This window comes from Mustelus asterias, chromosome 7 (assembly GCF_964213995.1).
Source record: "Mustelus asterias chromosome 7, sMusAst1.hap1.1, whole genome shotgun sequence".
NCBI lineage: Eukaryota > Metazoa > Chordata > Chondrichthyes > Carcharhiniformes > Triakidae > Mustelus > Mustelus asterias.
Genome location: NC_135807.1, coordinates 42,779,231 through 42,800,048, shown reverse-complemented (window position 1 = coordinate 42,800,048; position 20,818 = coordinate 42,779,231). Strand labels below are relative to the sequence as shown.

At 43.5% G+C, this 20,818-nt stretch overlaps 1 protein-coding gene across 1 annotated transcript in view; it reads left to right on the top strand.

Annotated features, from left to right (window-relative positions):
* The window catches only part of LOC144496048 (neural-cadherin), a 275,008-nt gene that overhangs the window by 152,953 nt on the left and 101,237 nt on the right, over window positions 1-20,818 (top strand). The window contains exons 4-5 of the mRNA XM_078216999.1: window positions 7,668-7,872; window positions 14,430-14,541. Coding sequence (XP_078073125.1) covers window positions 7,668-7,872; window positions 14,430-14,541 — 317 coding nt within the window. The remainder of the gene's footprint in view (window positions 1-7,667; window positions 7,873-14,429; window positions 14,542-20,818) is intronic.

Sequence of the window (20,818 nt, the reverse complement as noted above, 5' to 3'; positions counted from 1 at the left end):
GCTTTCTTAACTATAGCGTTGGCATGGAGGGACCAGAACAAATTGTTGGTGATCTGCACACCTAGAAACTTGAAGCTCTCGACCATTTCCACTTCGTCCCCATTGATGTAGACAGGGGCATATCCTCCACTACACTTCCTGAAGTATTGACTATCTCCTTCATTTTACAGAGACTGAGGGAGAGATTATTGTCATCTCACCAATTCACCAGATTTTCTATCTCATTCCTGTACTCAGTCTCATCATTGTTTGAGATCCGACCCACTACAGTGGTGTCATCAGCAAACTTGAAAATCGAGTTGGAGGGAATTTGGACATACAGTCAAAGGTGTATAAGGAGTATAGTAAGGAGCTGAGGGCACAGCCTTGCGGGGCACTGGTGTTGAGGTTAATTGTGGAGGAGGTGAATATGTTGTCAATGTGAGACAACAAAATGTTATTTTATTGAGACTGTCTTCTTACAAATAGCCCTGGATCCACAAATACTACAGAATTGTTATGGCACAGAAGGAGGCCATTTGGCCCATCGTGTCTGCCCTGGCTCTCCAAATGAGCATTATACCTTAGAACAAATCCCCCACCTTTCCCCAGTACCGCTGTATATTGTTTCTATTCAAGTAATCATCTAATGCCCTCTTGAATGCCTCGATTGAACCTGCATCCACCACACTTCCAGACAGTACATTCCAGACCCAATCCACTCCTTGTGTGGAAAATAATTTTCTCACATCACATTTGTTGCCTTTGCAGATCACCTTAAATCTGTGTCCTCTCGTTCCTGATTCTTTTACAAGGGGGAACAGTTGCCCCCCATCTGCTCTGTCCAGCCCCCTCATGTCCTCCTATTTCCAATAGGAAAAGGCTCTGGTGTAACAATGTTGTAAAGTTTATAAGAAATAAATATGTTGTGGCCAGTAAATTCCTTAGCAATGTCATCCCTCATGGCTGCTAATGTGGATTATAAAAAATGGAACATCCCACTATCTTTTAGTCCTCTGCCTGTTTCACAGAGCTGGGCTGCACTATCTCAGAAAGATCAGTGATTTTGTAAATTAGGATTTTCATTTCCTGGTTTCAACTTGCACATAAAGGAGATGCATTTCAATCACTAAGATATGAATTAGGATATAAAAAAGTTTTATTTGTCTCTTTGCTTACCATGTTTTAAGATGTTATCGTGTGTTTTAGAATAATTTGATCTAATGAGATGTGTGAATTTTTATTAAGATTTTCCAAATGACACATATATTTGTTTATTTTAAATAACTGCTGAAACATCATGTAGCCACCTCCCAAGATCTTTTTTTGTTGCGACATTACTATCTGCCTGCACATAGGGCAGATGAAGAGACTACTTCTGTGCTGAGGCAGATTTACAGTTAGTGGAGCCCTGGGTTAACCTTCATTCCTTTCCCCCACACAATCTCCCTCGCTGGCCAACCCCCTCACACACTCTCCTCCTCCCATACCCTCATACTCTTACCCCCCCAACCCACATCCCCTCACATCTCCCCTCACCCCTCACACTCTTTCCGCCCCCCCCCCCCCAACCCCCATCCTCTCATAGTCTCCTTCCATCTCTCACACTGTCCCATTCTCACAATCTCATTCACCTCACGTGCCTGGGGTCTTCAAGGCAGCCTCCTGCCTCTCTCATCTCCTCGTAGCTAAAGCTTGATTTGGGGTGGCGCACTCTATGCCTCATGCCTCGCTGTTGCCATGCTGCCCTGGTCACCAGGACACCTGCATCACCTCCACCCCTCCCCCCTGTCCAACCCTTCACCACTACCCCTCCCCCTCCCCTTCCTACTAATGTCTTCTCTTCAGTTCATGAACTCATGCTGTGGTGTGGATCGATTGGAGGGATTGACATCTTCCAGTACCTCGCTCAGGTGTTTGTGCGAACCAGGATAGTGTCTGCCTTGTGGGCTGCCTGTAAAAAGTTTGATTTGGGTCCCCTGTGTTTACTAGACAGTGATACTAATCACTACTGACTTAAGCTGGTATCATTGGAGGCTCAAGCCATGGGAGCCTTTAGAATACAGTAAGAAGTTTAACAACACCAGGTTAAAGTCCAACAGGTTTATTTGGTAGCAAAAGCCACACAAGCTTTCGGAGCTGCAAGCCCCTTCTTCAGGTGAGTGGGAATTCTGTTCACAAACAGAGCATATAAAGACACAAACTCAATTTACATGAATAATGGTTGGAATGCGAATACTTACAACTAATTAAGTCTTTAAGAAACAAAACAGCATGAGTGGAGAGAGCATCAAGACAGGCTAAAAAGATGTGTATTGTCTCCAGACAAGACAGACAAGCCTTTAGAATTGCAGAACACTAATGCTACCCCTAATTTTAATGCATGATGCAAGACAGTGCATGCAATCAATCCATACTCAATTCAACCATCTACCGCCCTCATATACACATTTTCCAGTGGATGGCAATTAATGGTGGAAACCTTGACTGTATTTTCCAGTATTTAACCTGAAGAAATCAGGTTATATATATATCTCATTAATATATATTTTTTCATTTGTGGGATGTGAGTGTCGCTGGTTAGGCCAGCATTTATTGCCCATCCCTAGTTGCCCTTGAGAAGATGGTGGTGAGTAGCCTTCTTGAATCGCTGCAGAGCCCGAGAGATCTGAATATAAGTGGTCTGGATTTGGGTTTGGAGGCACAATTTTAGATGTAAAAGGGTCAAGTGTTGAAAAGGACTGGATGTGACTTTAGAAGCATATAGTCACATTGGTATATTGCATTGGTGAAATTATTATTAAACCAATACATTTTGGGAGGCAGAATGCAAATCTGTACCGTAAATTGTAAAACTTCAAAAGGAGTAAAGGAGCAGAACGATTTCAGAGGTTAAAAGTGAAAAGACCAATTGGTAAAGCTGATTTTTAAAACAGTTTAAGAAATGTTAGATTTTATAATTAAGAATATAAAAGCAAAAGGATAAGGCTACACTGATAAAAAATCTTTACTCAGGCCACACTTTGCATATTGGGGTAAAAAGATGGCTGGGCTCAGACTTCACAGTAAGAAGTTTAGCAACACCAGGTTAAAGTCCAACAGGTTTATTTGGTAGCAAAAGCCACACAAGCTTTCGGAGCTCCAAGCCCCTTCTTCAGGTGAGTGGGAATTCTGTTCACAAACAGGGCATATGAAGACACAGACTCAATTTACATGAATAATGGTTGGAATGCAAATTTCCTCCCAAGTGGAGAGGATCTCCAAGAAGATCTCGCATATCGACATCGACACCTCAGACTTCACCTCAGTCAAAAAGCCCAAGGCAGGCCGAGAGTTGGACCATGGACCTCAGTAACATTTAACACTTGAGCTGTTGTCACCTGTTCTACCTTCAAAGAAAGCTGGCATTATAAACACCAACTGTCGAGCCAATTGTCTTGCTGGCAGTAACATAAATGGGAAGCCCATGAGGAGATTGGAGTGGGCGATGGAGGAGATGGTTGGGAATGACCTTGAAGGTTTACTAAAACCTTTACGTTTTTGAGGAATATTTTCCATTGGCAGCCGTAGGGGGACACTAAATATTTTAGAATGGGACACGTCCAGCACCTGTCAACTAATCATAATTTTACAGATTGTCCTTCAACATATTTGGTGCCAAAAGTTACATATGCTTTAGGCAACTAACATAGCTAAGAATGGATCCGAACAATGTTATAGTTGGCTGAATGCACACATTGACAATTTTACTGGTAAATTTGTCAACATTGTTCTCATCCTATGTACAAAAAAAAGCTGCATTACGTATCAATACTTAGCTCATCATGTCCAATTTTGGTAATCCTACTGTATGTTAAGAATGGGTTAACTTCCACCTTCCACTTTAGACCTTATTTACCTTACGGGTGGCACGGTAGCACAGTGGTTAGCACTGCTGCTTCACAGCTCCAGGGACCTGGGTTCGATTCCCGGGTTGGGTCACTGTCTGTGTGGAGTTTGCACATTCTCCTCGTGTCTGCGTGGGTTTCCTCCGGGTGCTCCGGTTTCCTCCCACAGTCCAAAGATGTGTGGGTTAGGTTGATTGGCCATGCTAAAATTGCCCTTAGTGTCCTGAGATGCGTAGGTAAGAGGGATTAGTGGGTAAATATGTAGGGATATGGGGGTAGGGCCTGGGTGGGATTGTGGTCGGTGCAGACTCGATGGGCTGAATGGCCTCTTTCTGTACTGTAGGGATTCTATTCTATTCTAATTATTTACATGTTCATTGTTTAATAGACTCACTGAGATATATAAAGAGGTTAAAGGTTGCACTGGGGGTTGGAGATGTGTGGAGTTGAATCAGAAAATAAAGGGAGTTTATGAAGGAGTAGGACTTATGTTTCCTTTACTGAACTGCAACTGAGAGGCTCAAACACTGTAGGAAGGTTGTCAAGGTGATTTGCGAGGTCTCTGCCTCAATGGCACAATGACCATTCAACATGAAAAAGTCCAATTGTTGAATCAAGGATTATTGTGATTTCATAGCAATTCTTTGAAGAGGAAAGCCAAACAAAGAACAGGATTTTTATGAAAACGTTGTTATTCAAAAATTACTGTGAATGATGAAAGGTGAATAGTTCTTAATGCCTTCAATATTTCAAACATACACAGTATTTGTGCTGCCGATATCTAAATGTACTGTGGGCAGTGCATAATGCTGCAAGAGGCAGGCTAGGAGACCCAGGTTGGGTGGGGTTGCCCACACAGTCAGGCAGGAAGAGGCAGGGTGGACACTTCACCGACTCATCCACATTTAGTCCCGGGCAGATAGGAACAATGTCCGCCTCCCCACTCAGAGGCTGAGGCATAGTGGTAATGTTACTGGCCTAGCAATCCAGAGGTCCAGGTCAATGCTCTGGGAACATGGCTTCAAACCCCACCACAGCAGCTGGTGGAAATTCATTTTAAATAATGAATCTGGAATTAAAAGCTAGTCTCAGTAATGGTGACCATTGTCGATTGTCATAAAAAACCCATCTGATTCATTAATGTCCTTTACGGAAGAAAATCTGACATCCTTACCTGGTCCGGTCTACATGTGACTCCAAACCCACAAACACACTCTGAAATGGCCTATCAAGCCACTCAGTTGTATCAAATCACTACGATGAATAAAAAAAGAATGAAACCAGATGGACCTCCTGGCATCAACCTAGTCACCAGAAACAACAAAAACGGACCCAGCCCTGTCAACCTGCAAAGTCCTACTTACTGACATGTGAGGCCCTATGCCAAAATTGGGAGTGCTGTACCACAGACTGGTCAACAAACAGCGTGATTTGGCCATATTCACAGAATCATACCTGAAAGATAATGTCCCAAACATCACCAGCACCATCACCATCCCTGGGTCACCGGCAGAGATGGCAGCACTGTGGTATATAGTCAGGAAGGAATTGCCCTGGGAGTTGTCAACATTGACTCTGGACACCAAAAAATCTCAAGGCAATAGGTCAAACATGGGCAAGGATCCCTCCTGCTGGTTACCATCTACCTCAGCTGATGAATCAGTGATCCTCCATGTGGAATGTCACTAGGAAGAAGCACTGAGGGTGGCAAGGACACAGAATACACTCTGGGCGGGGGATTTTAATGTCTATCACCAAGAATGGCTCGGTAGTACCAATACAGACCGAGCTGACCAGGTTCTGATGGACATAGCTGCTAGACTGGGTCTGCGATGGTTGGTGAGGGAATCAAGAAGGAAAAACCTACTTGACCTCGTCCTCACCAATCTTCCTGTCGGAGATGCATCTATTAAGAAATGTATTTTTTGTCCGCCCCGGTGGTGGTGAGCTACCTTCTTGAACCACTGCAGTCCCTGTGGTGTAGGTACACCCATAGTGCTGTTAGGAACAGAGTTCCAGGATTTTGATTCATCCAAGTCAGGATGGCGTGTGACTTGGAGGGGAACTTGTGGTGTTCCCAAGTGCCTGCTGCTCTTGTCTTAGGTGATAGCAGTTGCTGGTTTGGAAGAGCCTGTTGAAGGAGCCTTGGTGAATTGCTGCAGTGCATCTTGTAGATGGTATTTTCTGAAGGTGGTGAAGGGTGCCAATCAAGCGAGTTGCTTTGTCCCGGATGGTATCGAGCTCCCTGAGTATTGTTGGAGCTGCATTCATCCAGGCAAATGGAGAGTATTCCATCACACTCCTGAATTGCGCCTTGCAGATGGTGCACAGGCTTTGGGGAGTCAGGAGGTGAGTTACTCACTGCAGAGTTCCCAACCTCTGACCTGCTCTTGTAGTCACAGAATGTATATAGCTAGTTTAGTTCAGTTTCTTCCCAGTGGATACCGTGGGGCAATGGACAAGCCCATTAGTGGCAAGGATCGCCTGCAGCCCTGCCCTTTAAATGACCACTCCCCACCCTTCCCTTAAGGAGGTTTGCTGAAGTAGGTGAAAAGTTAAAAATTGTGCTGAATACAGCGAACATCTCACTTTTGACGTTGTGGTGAGGAAGGGTCCTCAATGATGCAGTCGGACCTTGGCTATTACAGTGAGTAATTCCTGCAGTGATGTCCTGGGACCGAGATGATGGACCTCCAATAACTACAATTATCTTCCTTTGTGCTTGTTATGACTCCAATCAGTGAAGAGTTTTGCTCCTAGTTCCTATTAACTTCAATTTTGCTGAGAATCCTTGACGCCACGTTCTGTCGAACGGTGCCTTGATGTGAAAGCACTCTCACCTCATCTCTTTGAGTCCAGCTCTCTTGTCCACATTTGCACCAAGGCTGTGATGAGTTCAGTAGCCGAGTGTCTCAGCAGAACCCAAAGTGAGTATCTGTGAGCAGGTTTTGCTGAGCAAGTGCCACATAAAAGCACTGTCAATGACATCTTCCATCACTCTGGTGATGATTGAGAGTAGACTAATGGGGTAATAATTGGCTGGATTGGATTTGTCCTGCTTCTCGTGGACAGGGCTTATCTGGACACTTTTCCACAGTGTGGCGTAGATGTCAGTGTTGTCGCTTTAATGGAACAGCTTGGTTGTGACATGGTAGTTTTGGAGCACAAGTGCTATAGTACCACAGCCAAGATGTTGTCAGGGCCCAAAACTAAGGCCGCATCCAGTGCCTTCAGCCATTTTTTGACATCACGTGGTGTGAATCGAATTAGCTGATGACTGGCATCTGTGATGCTGGGGATTTCAGGCTATGGACCATTTGTGTTGGGTAAAGGATCAAAATCTAACTTAGCCTTGAACTGATTCAGTGACCCATTGTTCATCAGGGAAGAACATTTCTTAGTATATTGAAACTTATGGCAGAGTATTTCATATCAACTGGAGACACCGACATGGAATGTTCCATGGCTATAACTTGTACTTGTTAAAATGAGGATAGAACATTCAGATCTTCTGATCAGTCGGAAATGATATTCTAGATTTTGCCCATTGTTCATCAATTAAATTATATGGAGATGCCGGCGTTGGACTGGGGTAAGCACAGTAAGAAGTCTCACAACACCAGGTTAAAGTCCAACAGGTTTATTTGGTAGCAAATAAACCTGTTGGACTTTAACCTGGTGTTGTGAGACTTCTTACCATCAATTAAATGAACAGTTTGGGGTTTGTATTTGGTGTATAAGGAAGGCCGCTAGTCACATATTAGGTCTTTTCTGTCATTGTTTGTGTCTCCTTTTTGACAGATTGACAGTTGTGGAAGCCATTTCGTTCCAGAAGAAGCTTCTGTCGTACTCCTTGTTGATCAATCCCAGCAGTCTGTTCAGTATCAATCAGGACAGTGGGGAGCTGAGCCTGATCCACAGCATTGATTTTGAAAGTGAACATCACCTCTACCATTTACTGGTGCGGGTACTGGAAGCTGACACCGGGCTCAGCAGTGTCACTGAGGTAGGATTTTGGAAGCAGGAGTAATTTGAATAACTTACAACTTGATTTGATTTGATTTATTATTGTCACGTATTAAAATACGGTGAAAAGTATTGTTTCTTGCATGCTATACAGGCAAAGCATACAGTTCATAGAGAAAGAAATGAGAGAGTGCAGAATGCAGTGTTGCAGTCATAGCTAGGGTGTAGAGAAAGATCAACTTAATGCAAGGTAAGTCCATTCAAAAGTCTGACAGCAGCAGGGAAGAAGCTGTTCTTGAGTCAGCTGATATGTGACCTCAGACTTTTGTATATTTTCCTCGATGGAAGAAGGTGGAAGAGAGAATGTCCGGGTCCTTAATTATGCTGGCTGCTTTGCCGAGGCAGTGGGAAGTGTAGACAGAGTCAATGGATGGGAGGCTGGTTTGCGCGATGGATTGAGCTACATTCACGACCTTTTGTAGTTCCTTGCGGTCTTGGGCAGGAGACATATTATTTAAACATGCCTTGTGCTTTCTCAAGTACAACTTTTCAGCAAGGCAAGGACGACAAAATATATAAGGAACAATATTTTCACACATAAGAAATGCACACTGTGTATTTATTTTTAAGTTTGTCATTGGAATTATCATAAGAAAAAGGCCCTTTGCCCATCACATCTGCGCCAGTCAAAGACAAACCAGCGAATTATTCTAATCCCATTTTTCAGTGCTAGGTCCATAGTCTTGTATGCTTTGACATCGCAAGTGCACATTTAAATACTTCTTAAATGTTATAAGGGTCTCTGCCTCCATTATCCTTTCAGGCAGTGAGCTCTAGACTCCTACCACCCTTTGAGCGAACAATGTTTTCCCTCACATCCCTTCTCAACTTCCCGCCCCTTACCTTAAATCTATGCCCCCTAATCATTGAACCCTCCTCCACCAAGGAGAAATGTTTCTTCCTGTCTATGCCCCTCATCTCAATCACGTCCCCCCTCAGTCTCCTCTGTTCCAAGGAAAACAACCCCAATCTATACAATCTCTCTGCATAACTGAAACTCTCCAGCCTAGGCAACATCCTGGTGAATCTGCTCTGCACCCTTTCCAGTGTTATCACATTCCTCCTATAATGTGGATTCCAGAACTGCACACAATACTTTAGCTGTGGCCTAACCAGTGTTTGTATACTTCCAGCATAACCTCCCTGCTCTTAAACTATATGTCTCAGCCAATAAAGACAAGTATTCCATATGCCTTCTTAGACCACTTATTCTCTTGGAAGAAACCACAGTTGTCAATCAGGCTTAGAGTTGGCACTGCCAAGGCGCATGCCCTAAAGGTGGGCCTGAGCGGGGGGTCTGAGGGGGACGGAGGGGCTGAGTGGGAGTCTGAGGAGGGAGAAGAGGCTGAGTGGGGGGTCTGAGGGGTGAGCGGGGTTGAGGGGGTGGTCGGATTGGGTCCTCTTCATGCCTGTATGGTGTGGGGAAGACTGACGCATTAGTAGAGTGGTGGAGCGGGGGGAAATGATGCTCCTCTTTGCTGTGGGGTTGATTGTTGGTAGTGTTCACCTGGTCAAGGGGGAGGAGGGGGGGCATTTTGGTTTTAGTGGGGGGAAGGTGACCTGTCCGTGAACACGGAGACCCCTGACCTCTGAACATCGGGGCTGGTCAGCATGAATCACAGGATGCGTACAGTTGCATCGATCAGGTGGGTGAATCTCACCTGACAGACACTCCCAGCACCAGCGTGAAGCCCTTCTGTTTTCACACCAGTGGGAGCACTTAGCCTGAAAATGGGAGAATTGTGCCCCCTTCTCTTTGTTGAGGTGTGTGCGCCAAACCTGGAAATTTCCCAACTCCCTCTAACTGCCTTGGGAATGAAAACCTGGCCAATTTAACCAGTGCAAGTACTATAGCTGTGAGAGTCTCAGAGAAGGGCAGCATTTTTTAAAAGTGAGACCCAATGCGCAACCTCCAGGAACAAGCTGTTCCCAATTGCTTTGATTTTGTTCCCTTAAGGTTGATGGCAGGAATGCAACGCTCCACCTTCCTGTTTGTAAATCTCAATAAGGGGGCGTAAACAGTGGCTATTTCTAGTCAATAGTTTGTTAGGAATGGGAAGCCAGGTTTAAGCTGTTACCACAGATGGGTAATGTACATTGTCTCAGCAATAAACGTGAACTCTCTGATGAGACTTTGTGAGAGGAATCACCCTAAAGCTGATCTAAACCTCCTCTCAAGCTGTTGTGATACTGATTAATAGATTCACTTTCTTCCAATATTAATACCATCTGTGGAATCCACACATGAAAGTACCAGTAATCCTATGGTAAAATGCTCCAGCACTTGATGTTTGGACTAAGTGTGTTGCTGAGAATTTCTTAGCCGATTTTAATGAAATTATTAGTCATTTGGGCTGAAGAACATTATTTTTGTTCCACATGATTTTGATTAAAGCTCTTTTCTCCTGAGTAAGACTTTTGAATCACTGGATTAAACAAAAAATTAAAAACAAAATGGATGTAATCATATTTTATCCAACCCTGTAGGTCACTTTTTTAAAGTCCCTGCACAGTGTTCCCCACAGCAATGCACATGAAATTGAGAAATGTGCACTTTGGTCAGTGATTCATAGTAAAATAAAAGGCAATTTTGATCGTTCTCAGGTTTATCTTTTGCCGATGTTATGTGACAAAGAGGTTTTTTAAAAATGTATTTATTAGTGTTACAAGTAGGCTTATAATTGCACTGCAATGAAGTTACTGTGAAAATCCCCTAGTCGTCACACTCCGGCGCCTGTTCGGCTACACTGAGGGAGAATTTAGCATGGTCAATGCACCTAACCAGCATGTCTTTCAGACTGTGGGAGGAAACCGGAGCACCCGGAGGAAACCCACGCAGACTTGGGGAGAACATGCTGACACCGCACCGCAGTGATCCAAGCCAGGAATTGAACCTGGGTCCCTGGCCCTGCGAGGCAGCAGTGCTAACCACTGTGCCACCGTGCCATTTGTACAGTGGCACAGTGGTGTGGGCAGCGTGGTGGCACAATGGTTAGCACTGCTGTCTCACAGCGCTAGAGACTCGGGTCTCGACATGCAAAATTCTCCCTCAGTGCGCCCGAACAGGCGTCGGAGTGTGGCGACTAGGGGATTTTCACAGTAACTTCATTGCAGTGTTAATGTAAGCCTACTTGTGACACTAATAAATAAACTTCAAGTACTTTTAGTGCTTGGAGATTTTTTGTTATGCTGTCCAGAGACAAGTCGGCGTGCTTGTTTAGGGCGAGGCTGGCTAAACATTTTATCCCTTCTCCTCTCCCCCACCCCATCCCGGTGAGCTGAGCATCTGTCACTAACAAGACATAAGGCCAGACTTGGCTCACTTCACCATTGAAAATTAACAGCTAATTTGAATGACCAGAGGACATGCTGGAAGAAGGCAAGGGGTTAAAAGTTAGCTGAACAGGATTTTTGAACCATGCATGGAAATATCCATCTCTAATCATGCTCTTTTTAGGTATTCTGGTAACTGTTTATCGCTCAAAAAGGTTTTTAAAAGATCTGAATTATTCAACAGAAATTATTTAAGATATTAGTAACTCACAGTAATTGCATTACATTTCTGTGAAATTGGATCACACACAGCATACTTTCATATGGATCCGTTTTTTAAAGAATTTCTTAGAAAGTGTTATTATGAGCATTGAAGTATTATTTCTGATGAATGTGGAACACGACCCAGAAATTTCTTCAGAGTTGATCCTGCTCCATTGCTGGAACATCTCTTGCAGTGTGTACAGTGTGGTAGAATCTCTGCTGAAGCAAGGCTTTCACCGTGCTCCTGTTAAACTGCTGGCGACTGAGGGAGAATAACACTGAGATATTCATATCCACTGACTCTGTCACAGGAGGGTTCAAATTGCATTGAGTGATATCTGTGACAATGATTTAAGGAATTTAGTTGATGTTTGTTTCTTTGTTATTTTAATAAATACCTTAATTAAAACAGTGGACAGAGGAATTTCATGCAAGCGTTTTCATGTATTATTTTTACTAACAGCGATCAGTGCAATTTTTCTCTTCCTCTTCCTCTGCTAAAGCTGGGGCAGCACAGTAGTTAGCACTGCTGCCTCACAGCACCAGGGACCTGGGTTCAATTCCAGCTTTAGATCACTGTCTGAGTGGAGCTTGCACGTTCTCCCGTGTCTGCGTGGGTATTATGTGCAGGTTAGGTGGATTGGCCATGCTATATTGCTCCATAGTGTCCAAAGATATGTAGGTTAGGGGATTAGTCATGGTAAATGTTCAGGGTAACGGGGATAGGGTGAGGGTGAGAAGTTGTGAGTCAGGGTAAGATGTCCCTTTAGAGGGTCGGTGAAGATGCAATGGGCCCAATGGCAGCCTTCTGTACTGTAGAGATTCTATGGATGAGAGGTGATGGGTAATTCTCCATTACCGTAACCAATTAACCATCAAATTTGGCAACAACATCAAGGAGCTCGTGGATTTGTTTGTCACTAAGATGGAAACCATTTGATCAGCTGCCTCTGTCATTACCTCCCTTCCTCTAACCTGCTGGCCAAACTTCCCCTAGGGTCCCCCCACCCTATCTTTATGCAATTTCTCTCTTACCTCCCCTCTTGTTTTTTTTATTCATTCATGGGACACGGGCATTGCTGGCTGGCCAGCATTTATTGCCCACCCCTAGTTGCCCTTGGAGAGCAGTTGAGAGTCAACCACATTGCTGTGGCTCTGGAGTTACATGTAGTCCAGACCGGATAAGGACGCCAGATTCCTGGCTTGGGTCACTGTCTGTGTGGAGTTTGCACATTCTCCTCGTGTCTGCGTGGGTTTCCTCCGGGTGCTCCAGTTTCCTCCCACAGTCCAAAGATGTGCGGGTTAGGTTGATTGGCCATGCTAAAAATTGCCCTTAGTGTCCTGAAATGTGTAGGTTAGAGGGATTAGAGGGTAAATATGTAGGGACATGGGGGTAGGGCCTGGGTGGGATTGTGGTCGGTGCAGACTTGATGGGCCGAATGGCCTCTTTCTGTACTGTAGGGTTTCTATGATTTCCTTCTCTAAAGGACATTAGTGAACCTGATGGGTTTTCCCAACAATTGACAATGGTTTCATGGTCATCAGTAGATTCTTAATTCCAGATAGCTTTTATTGAATTCAAATTCCATCACCTGCTGTGGCGGGATTCGAACCCAGGTCCCCAGAACATAGCTGAGTTTCTGGATTAATAGTCTAGCAATAATACCACTAGGCCAACGCCTCCCCTCATGTCTGCTCCAAGTTTACCTTGTCCATGAGAACCACCTCCTCCTCTCTCCACCCTATTGCCCCTGAGCTAGTGACCACCCAACTTCCCTTCCTGGCTCTGTGTTAGCTGACAGTTAATATTTCCCTGCCCCATCTCTTACCAAGATGATAAATGATATCCTATGTGACTGTGACAAAAGCAACTGTCCCTCTTTATCCTTCTTGACTTGCCTGCAGCCTGTGACACAGTTTGCTCAGGCTAACCTCCCCAGTGCTTCTTCACTGTAACCCAACTAGGTGGGACTACACTAGCCTGCTTGCATTCTTATCTATCTTGCATTCTTATCTATTACCAAGAATCTCCATCGATGGATTCACTTCCCATTCCCACACAGATGTTTCTGGTGCCCCCTATATGCTGTCCCTTTGCAACATCACCTGAAAACATGTCAATTTCCACATCTGTGCTGCTGACATCCAATTAGTCTTGACTTTAAAATTCCCATCCTTGTTTCCAAAACCCTCCTTGGCCCCACCATGCTTCTGGAAAACACTCCAAGTTATCTGCACTTCTCTAATTCCAGCGTGATTTTAAATGTTCTACCAATGGTGGCTGTGCCTTAAGCATCCTAAGCTCTAAGCTCAGAATTCCCTTCCTCTCTCCCTCTCTTTCCTCATTTAGGCTTAGACAGCTGAACTAGCAGTTCTTAAAATGGGCACAGGAGATCATGCAAAATAAAGACCCCAAAACATTCAATTCATGTTGACTGGAATCACCATAAGACGTAGGAGCAAAAGTAGGTAATTTGGCCCATCGATTCTGCTCCGCCATTCAATGAAATCATGACTGATCTGTTGTGATAATCCTCAACTCCACTTTCCTGCCTTATCCCCATAACCCTTGATTCCCTTACTGATTAAAAATCATATCATAATATCACATAGATTCCTGTTTCAATTCATTTTTGTACCTACAGAATGGTGCACAGTGTTTGAAGGATCCATGGTCCATTGTTACCACTCATTGTAGTGTTATAATGCATCAATACCAAGTATATGATTCTTTACCAATAATATAAACATTCTAACGTGCTGGTTTGTCTGTATTCCTATAGTTTTCCTCATTCCCCTGTCTGAATCTGGACTGAAAATCTAGAGAGAGGGCATTGCTCCTTTAACCAGCCCTTTGCATTTCATTACTGCATTGTTACTGAGAGCGATGCTGATACAGCAACTGTACATGGTCATTTTTTTTAGATTAACTAAGGTCCATTTTACGTCACTTTGCTTCTGACGATTTCTGATTTCTATTTCTTGTCAATTATTTTCCAGGTAGTAATTCACATCACTGATGAAAATGACTGCACTCCAGAGTTCCTGCATTCCATCTACAGCCGTGACAACATTCCTGAAAACATCCCCATTGGCACTTCTTTATTGCAAGGTTGTACATATACTTCTCTTAAAGAAATGCTGGATTAGTATTGTGCATATCACTCCCTGCTAAGGAGCATCTGATATTTTATTGTTATCAACTTAGCATGGATGGTAATCTCATCTTTGCTCGCTCTTGCTTCCAATTTAGAACGTAGTTAAACCCCTCCAGGATTTGACTACATATTTAAGACTGACAGTCTGCTGAGTGCTGAGGAAGTGTTTGTTTAAGGTAGTGTCCATCTATTCAGCTTTTGAAGAGACAGAGTTCTTACAGTGTTCCTGCTTATAACCAGTTAAAAACATTTCATTGCCTGTGAGATCTTCCTGAGTCCAATGCGGCTGCTGCATTTGCCTACACAATAACATGTCACAACACTTGAAAGTAAGCCATTGTGTGGGAAGTGCTATAAGATGTTTCTGGCAGATGTAATAAAGGATTGTGTACATGCAAGTCCTTCGCGCACTTCAGAAATTAAACAGCTTCAGACTATCCTCAGTTTGGTCTTTTTCACCATCCTGTTTGTGAATTTTGTGCTCATAAAGCAAGATTAGTCCTGTGAAATAGAACACTTTCTATTCTCAGGCATCCAGCACCAGCATAAATCACTCCCGGGTCAGGCTTGGTTCATGGCAGGGTCAAGCTTCCTTCACTCTGTCGTAACAATGTGATTCAGTCCTGACCATGGTGCTTTCAATTTTCTATACCTTTCTATACCTTCATCGCCTTTCTGAGTGATCAACAATTTAAAGCTAATTACTGTTAAATGAGGGTCAGCTTAAGTCGTGGAACGATGCCCACGAGGAACATGGCTGAAGCTGCATAAACTTGTTTCCGAACACAGGTAGCCAACAGACATACATTTCTGGGCTTCCAAATTTGTTTCATGTGCATTGACTGCTCTAATCTGACCAGGATGAAGCAAATTGATATTTTAATCAGTTAAGTTAAACAGTGAAAACACATTAATCTAGTTGTTTATACAGTTGAAAGATTTATTGGTATATTTTAACACCTCTTGGAACAGTGACTAATTATCAATATTTTTGATATCTATGAAGTTAGGGAATCTGTACAATCCATTGATCTCCTCACTGAAATAAGAAGCAAATTCATCTGCAGAATGACCTCATGTAAATGTTGCCTGTGTAACTTTTTTTTCCATTTACGAAGTGTTAAGATACACCTTCCATTGAATTATTTACCGTACTTCCATCTACTTTGGGGGTGTCATGTAAGAAAGTTTCACTCGAATGCAATCCACCATTTCCCACTGGAATATTTAATTTGCCGAAATTATTATCAGTTGGCAATGCATGAAGCCAGCCAATGCTGGAATTACATTTTCCTTGGTATAGTTAGGGGGTCGAATTCTCCAAACTCACCTGCAGCTGGGATTCTCCGCTGCGGTGAATGGAGATTTGGCTGAGCGTCAAATTCTCCTCTGTTCTCGCTGGCAGCGATGGCAGTGCGTGAAGGGCCAGAGAATTCCAGCCAGAGGGTTTCTGGTTAGGCCATAACCACGGTATTGCGTCCAATTCTGGTGACTACACTTTCGGAAAGATGTGCGGGTCCTTGAGAGGATGCAGAGGAGATGCACCAGAATGGTTCCAGAGATAAGGGATTTTGGCTAAGGGTTAGGTTGGAGAAGTTGGGGCTGTTTTTCTTGAAGAAAAGGTGATAAAGAAGAGATTTGATAGATGTGTACAAGATCATGAAAAAGTTAGATAAGATAGACAAAATAAAACTGTTTCCATTAATACAATGACTAAAGGACACAGATTGTAGGTTCTGGACAAAAATGCGGGAGGAATGTTAAGATGAATTGTTTCAATGCAGCGAGTGCTAAGGACTTGGAATCTTCTGCCTGTGAAAGTGGTGGAAGCAGAGACAACTAGTGATTTCAAATGGAAATTGGATAGGCATTTGAGAGAAATACTTTCAGGGCTATTGGAATAGCATAAGGGAATGGAATTGACTGGATTGCTGTACAGAGAACTGCCTTAGATGCATTGGGCCGAATGACTCCATAACTTCTGTTGCTTGGATTCAGGGCCACCCAACCCATAATGAGATGGCTCTAATCTAAAAGGAAGACATTTAGATTGATCTGATGTCAAATGTTGCTCGGGCTCTTTGTGCACAAAGCATCAAAGATGTTAAGGCAAACTGCATACTGGCTTCACAGTCACCAAGAGGACTGCCCCGATGCCAGCTCCTCTGCTACAACAGATGTACAATTTTTCGAGGCACGCTGTGCCTGAAGTGCGCATCAAAACTTGGCATTGAGACAAATTTGAGAAAGCAGTTCCCAGTGTGCATCAATTGCAAACGCTTCCAAGTTGCGGTGTTATGTATTCTTTTCTTGGAAACCACAATGAAAAACTCAGTCATAATTGGGAAAAAACAACTAATCCTAAAGCTTATACTGTAGAATTGTTAGTGTATTGTAAGTGCTGATTTCAACCAAAAATCATTCTTGAAATTAAAACACTTGAAAATACACAAGGGGATGCTTCAAAATAGGTCGGTATTAAATTGATTCAGAATTGTACGAATAGTTGTTTTTTAAATAATTTAAAAGATTTTCCGGATTAAAGACAACAAAAATTAAAGCTAATGATTCAGATCTAGTCCAATCGTTCCCCTGTGGAGGAAAATGACTGCATGATTGGAGTAAATTTGAAACAGTAGTGCAGATAAAGCAAATGTATCCAGGGTGTGTTTGAAATATTATGGCAAAATGCTGGATCCAGTCCTAACAGGAGCTGAATGGAGCCTGGAGCAGTGTTTTCATTAGTGAGGAATGCTGGAATTGCCAAGTGGAATGGGGCTGCTGTTAAAATCTCACCCAAGCTCTTTACTTAGACCCCCATCTCCAGCAATCCTTGTTGTCTCTGCTGTGGTTTCAGTGTTGACACATCTGCAAAGGCTCAACATTATTTGTACGTAAGATTAAGGCTTTCATTTCCATCAACAAAGAGTAAAGCATTGCCCTTTTATTGCTGCCATCTTGTCAAAGGCAAAATGAAGTGAGTTTTCTTAATAACGGGGAAAAGGCTGGCAACGCTTCTATTGACAGGAGTCTCTCCTTTGATTATTTTCAGGTCACTTTTGATCTAGAAATGTCAACATTGAATCAATTGGTTGTGCTTCACTAGTTTCTAAATAAATGAGATTTGAGCTTTATAGGAAGGAGATTCGAGCAAAGTGCATTTAATTAAACCTCCTTGCTACTTTAAAAAGAATATTTAATGAAAGATTACTTATGTCATGACAGAACTATGACATTGTTCAAAGTAAACAACCTCTGCAGGAGAGAAGCAGTGAGAGGATTTGACACTGATATACGCACCAACTTTGTTTAATGAGCTGATGTTCCAAGTTTGTTACAGTATTTCCTTGCAGTTTGAAGATTCCAAACAGCTTGTCAGCTTCACTGAAGGCATATCAGGTTCCAATTTAATGTGCATTTACTTCTGCTGTTAAACAGTAAGTTTGGTGCCAGCACCATGCTGATATTGGTGTGTATTTCTACCAATTTTGTAATAAATCCTGTTGAATTCAAAGTCGGAAGATCCATAGTTGTCCATTGAGTAGTTTCTAGGCAGTTGGCTTGGTAGAGTTAATATACACTGATACAGCAAGTTTTGAAAGAAATCGATGGGTCCCCGCTGCAGGCAATCGTAATGCTTCCTATATGAATGAAGCAGAGATGGCTTTTTCAAATTAAATATGTTCTTTCATTTTCTGCCAGTTTTCGAGTTGATTGCTTGCTGGAGCTGATTCCAGAGGCACCAAAAGCCCTTCACTAATTCGCCTAAGTGGCTGTCCTTTATAAATTAGCTGAAACAGTGAATACAGACCATCTGGCTGGCAAGCATCCTATCTTTATCCAATATTCACATGCACACTGCCAACACGCGGGGCAGAGAAATGCGATGTGATGGAGGTGAAAGTAAGCTGTCTCGGTGGTGGAGGCTATATCGGGTTGGAAGCTCACCTTAGGATCAAAATTGCGAACAGTCTGGCTTAGCCTCGGGCACCGGCCTGGGAGAGGGATGGCATCAGCGGTTATGGAATGGAGTTTGCAGCAGAGGCTGAAGACAGTGATTTGGTCTCCCTAATGTTTAGTTGGAGGCAATTTGTGCTCATGCAGGACAGCATGTCAACTCGACAAGGTGACGGGTTGGGGCAGTTGGGGAATCGAGAGAGGCGCTGGTGGTGAAGTACAGCTAGAATTCAACCCACAACAAAGTGCTTGAACCTTAACCACTGTTTGAAGTCGCCTTGCAACACACGCAGTGGTATAAAACAGTCCTGGCAATCACAGATGTGCAACAAATGTCAGAGCTACATCCCAAACAGTGGGGAAAAAAACCCTTGCCCTTACTTAAGATCTTGGAGCCAATTAAAGCATCACTTGCAGCACTCCAGCTTAAACTAGCTAATTTCAACATTAATTGAGGATCAAACCAAAGCGGACTCATATCCATTAATTTGCTCATTTAAGTTGAAGCAATTCATGGCCAGAAATTGTTCCCAGCATCAGTAGGTCTGCCATCAGTTACATCAATGAAAATTATGCCCTTTTACCCTAAAGAAAGACTTAGTGCATGTGCATGTAGACAGAAGAAGAATGAACACAATTAAAGGGAAGGCTTTTAGATATGTGGGGAATAAGATTAGTTTGCGCGATGAGGAAGGGTTAATTAGTAATCTCATTGTAAAAGATCCACTGGGAAATAATGATATGGATACAATTGAATTCTATATTAAGTTTGAAAGCGACATCTGCCAATCCTAAAAATAAAGTTTATTTATTAGTCACAAGTAAGGCTTACATTAACACTGCAATGAAGTTACTGTGAAATTCCCCTAGTCGCCACACTTCGGCACCTGTTCGGGTCAATGCGCCTAGCCAGCATGTCTTTCAGACTGTGGGAGGAAACCGGAGCACCCGGAGGAAGCCCACGCAGACACGGGGAGAACATGCAAACTCCCATCACAGACAGTGACCCAAGCCGGGAATCAAACCCGGGTCCCTGACGCTGTGAGGCAGCAGTGCTAACCACTGTGCCACCGTGCACAGAAGCAAGAATTGTAAACTTAACCAAAGCCAACTACACAGGGATGCAGGTTGTTTGGGTAAATAGACTAAAAGTTTTGGCAGTAAATAAGCGGTGGGAAACGTTTGAAGAAATGATTCAAAATGTTCAACAAAAATAACAAAAAAACAAAAGCGCAGCAAGAAAGATCGATCTGTATCTTGCCAAGGATTAAAGTTAGTGGGGGGGATTTTCCAGCCTCTCCTGCGGTGTGTTTCTCATGGTGGGAGGGTGTGCGCAATTCGCCGGTGGCGAGATCGTCTAGTCCCATTGCTGTGAATGGGATTTTCCATTGACTGTCCCCCGTGCCGCTGGGAAACACGCGGCAGGGGTGCACCGTCAACGGGACCGGAAGATCCTGCCAGCGTGAAGACCATGGAAATTCAGGCTGGTATTAGATTAAAAGCAGAGGCTTATAATGATGTAAAGAATTGTAGTAAGTCTGAGGAATGGGAGTGTGTTAGAAACCAGCAAAGGGTCACGAAAACTGATAAAAAGAGAAAAATAGAATATGAGAATAAGCTAGCCACACCTGGAATGCTGCGCACTGTTTTGTTTTCCATTTATGAGGAAGGATTGGAGTCAGCACAGTGAAAATTAATAGAGTAGCAGCGGTGTGTACTATCCACAAGATGCACCGAAGCAATTCACCAAAGATCCTTAGACAGCGCTTTCCAAACCCATAATCACTTCCATCTAGAAGGACAAGGGCATCAGATACATCGGAACACCACCACCTGCAAGTTCCCTTCCAAGCCACTCACCATCCTGATTTGGAAATATGTCGCCATTCCTTTGTAGTCGCTGGGCCAAAATCCTGGAGTTCCCTCCCTAATGGCATAATGTGGACTATAGCCTTTCAAGAAGGCAGCTCACCACCACCTTCACAAGGGCAACTAGGGATGGGCAATAAATGCCGGCCAGCCAGCGATGCCCATGTCCCATTAACAAACGAAAAAAAATTCACGCGAAAGTTCTGGGGATGAGAAGATTGGTCTATGATGAGGGGCTGAACAAATTGGGTCCATATTCCCTGGGGGTTAGAAGAATGAGAGGCAACCTGATTAAAACCTACAAGATTCTGAAGGGTCTGGCAGGGGAGACAATGAGAGGTTTACCCTCTGACTGGGGAATCTAGAACACGGAGGCACAGTCTCAGGATAAATGGCTGATCATTT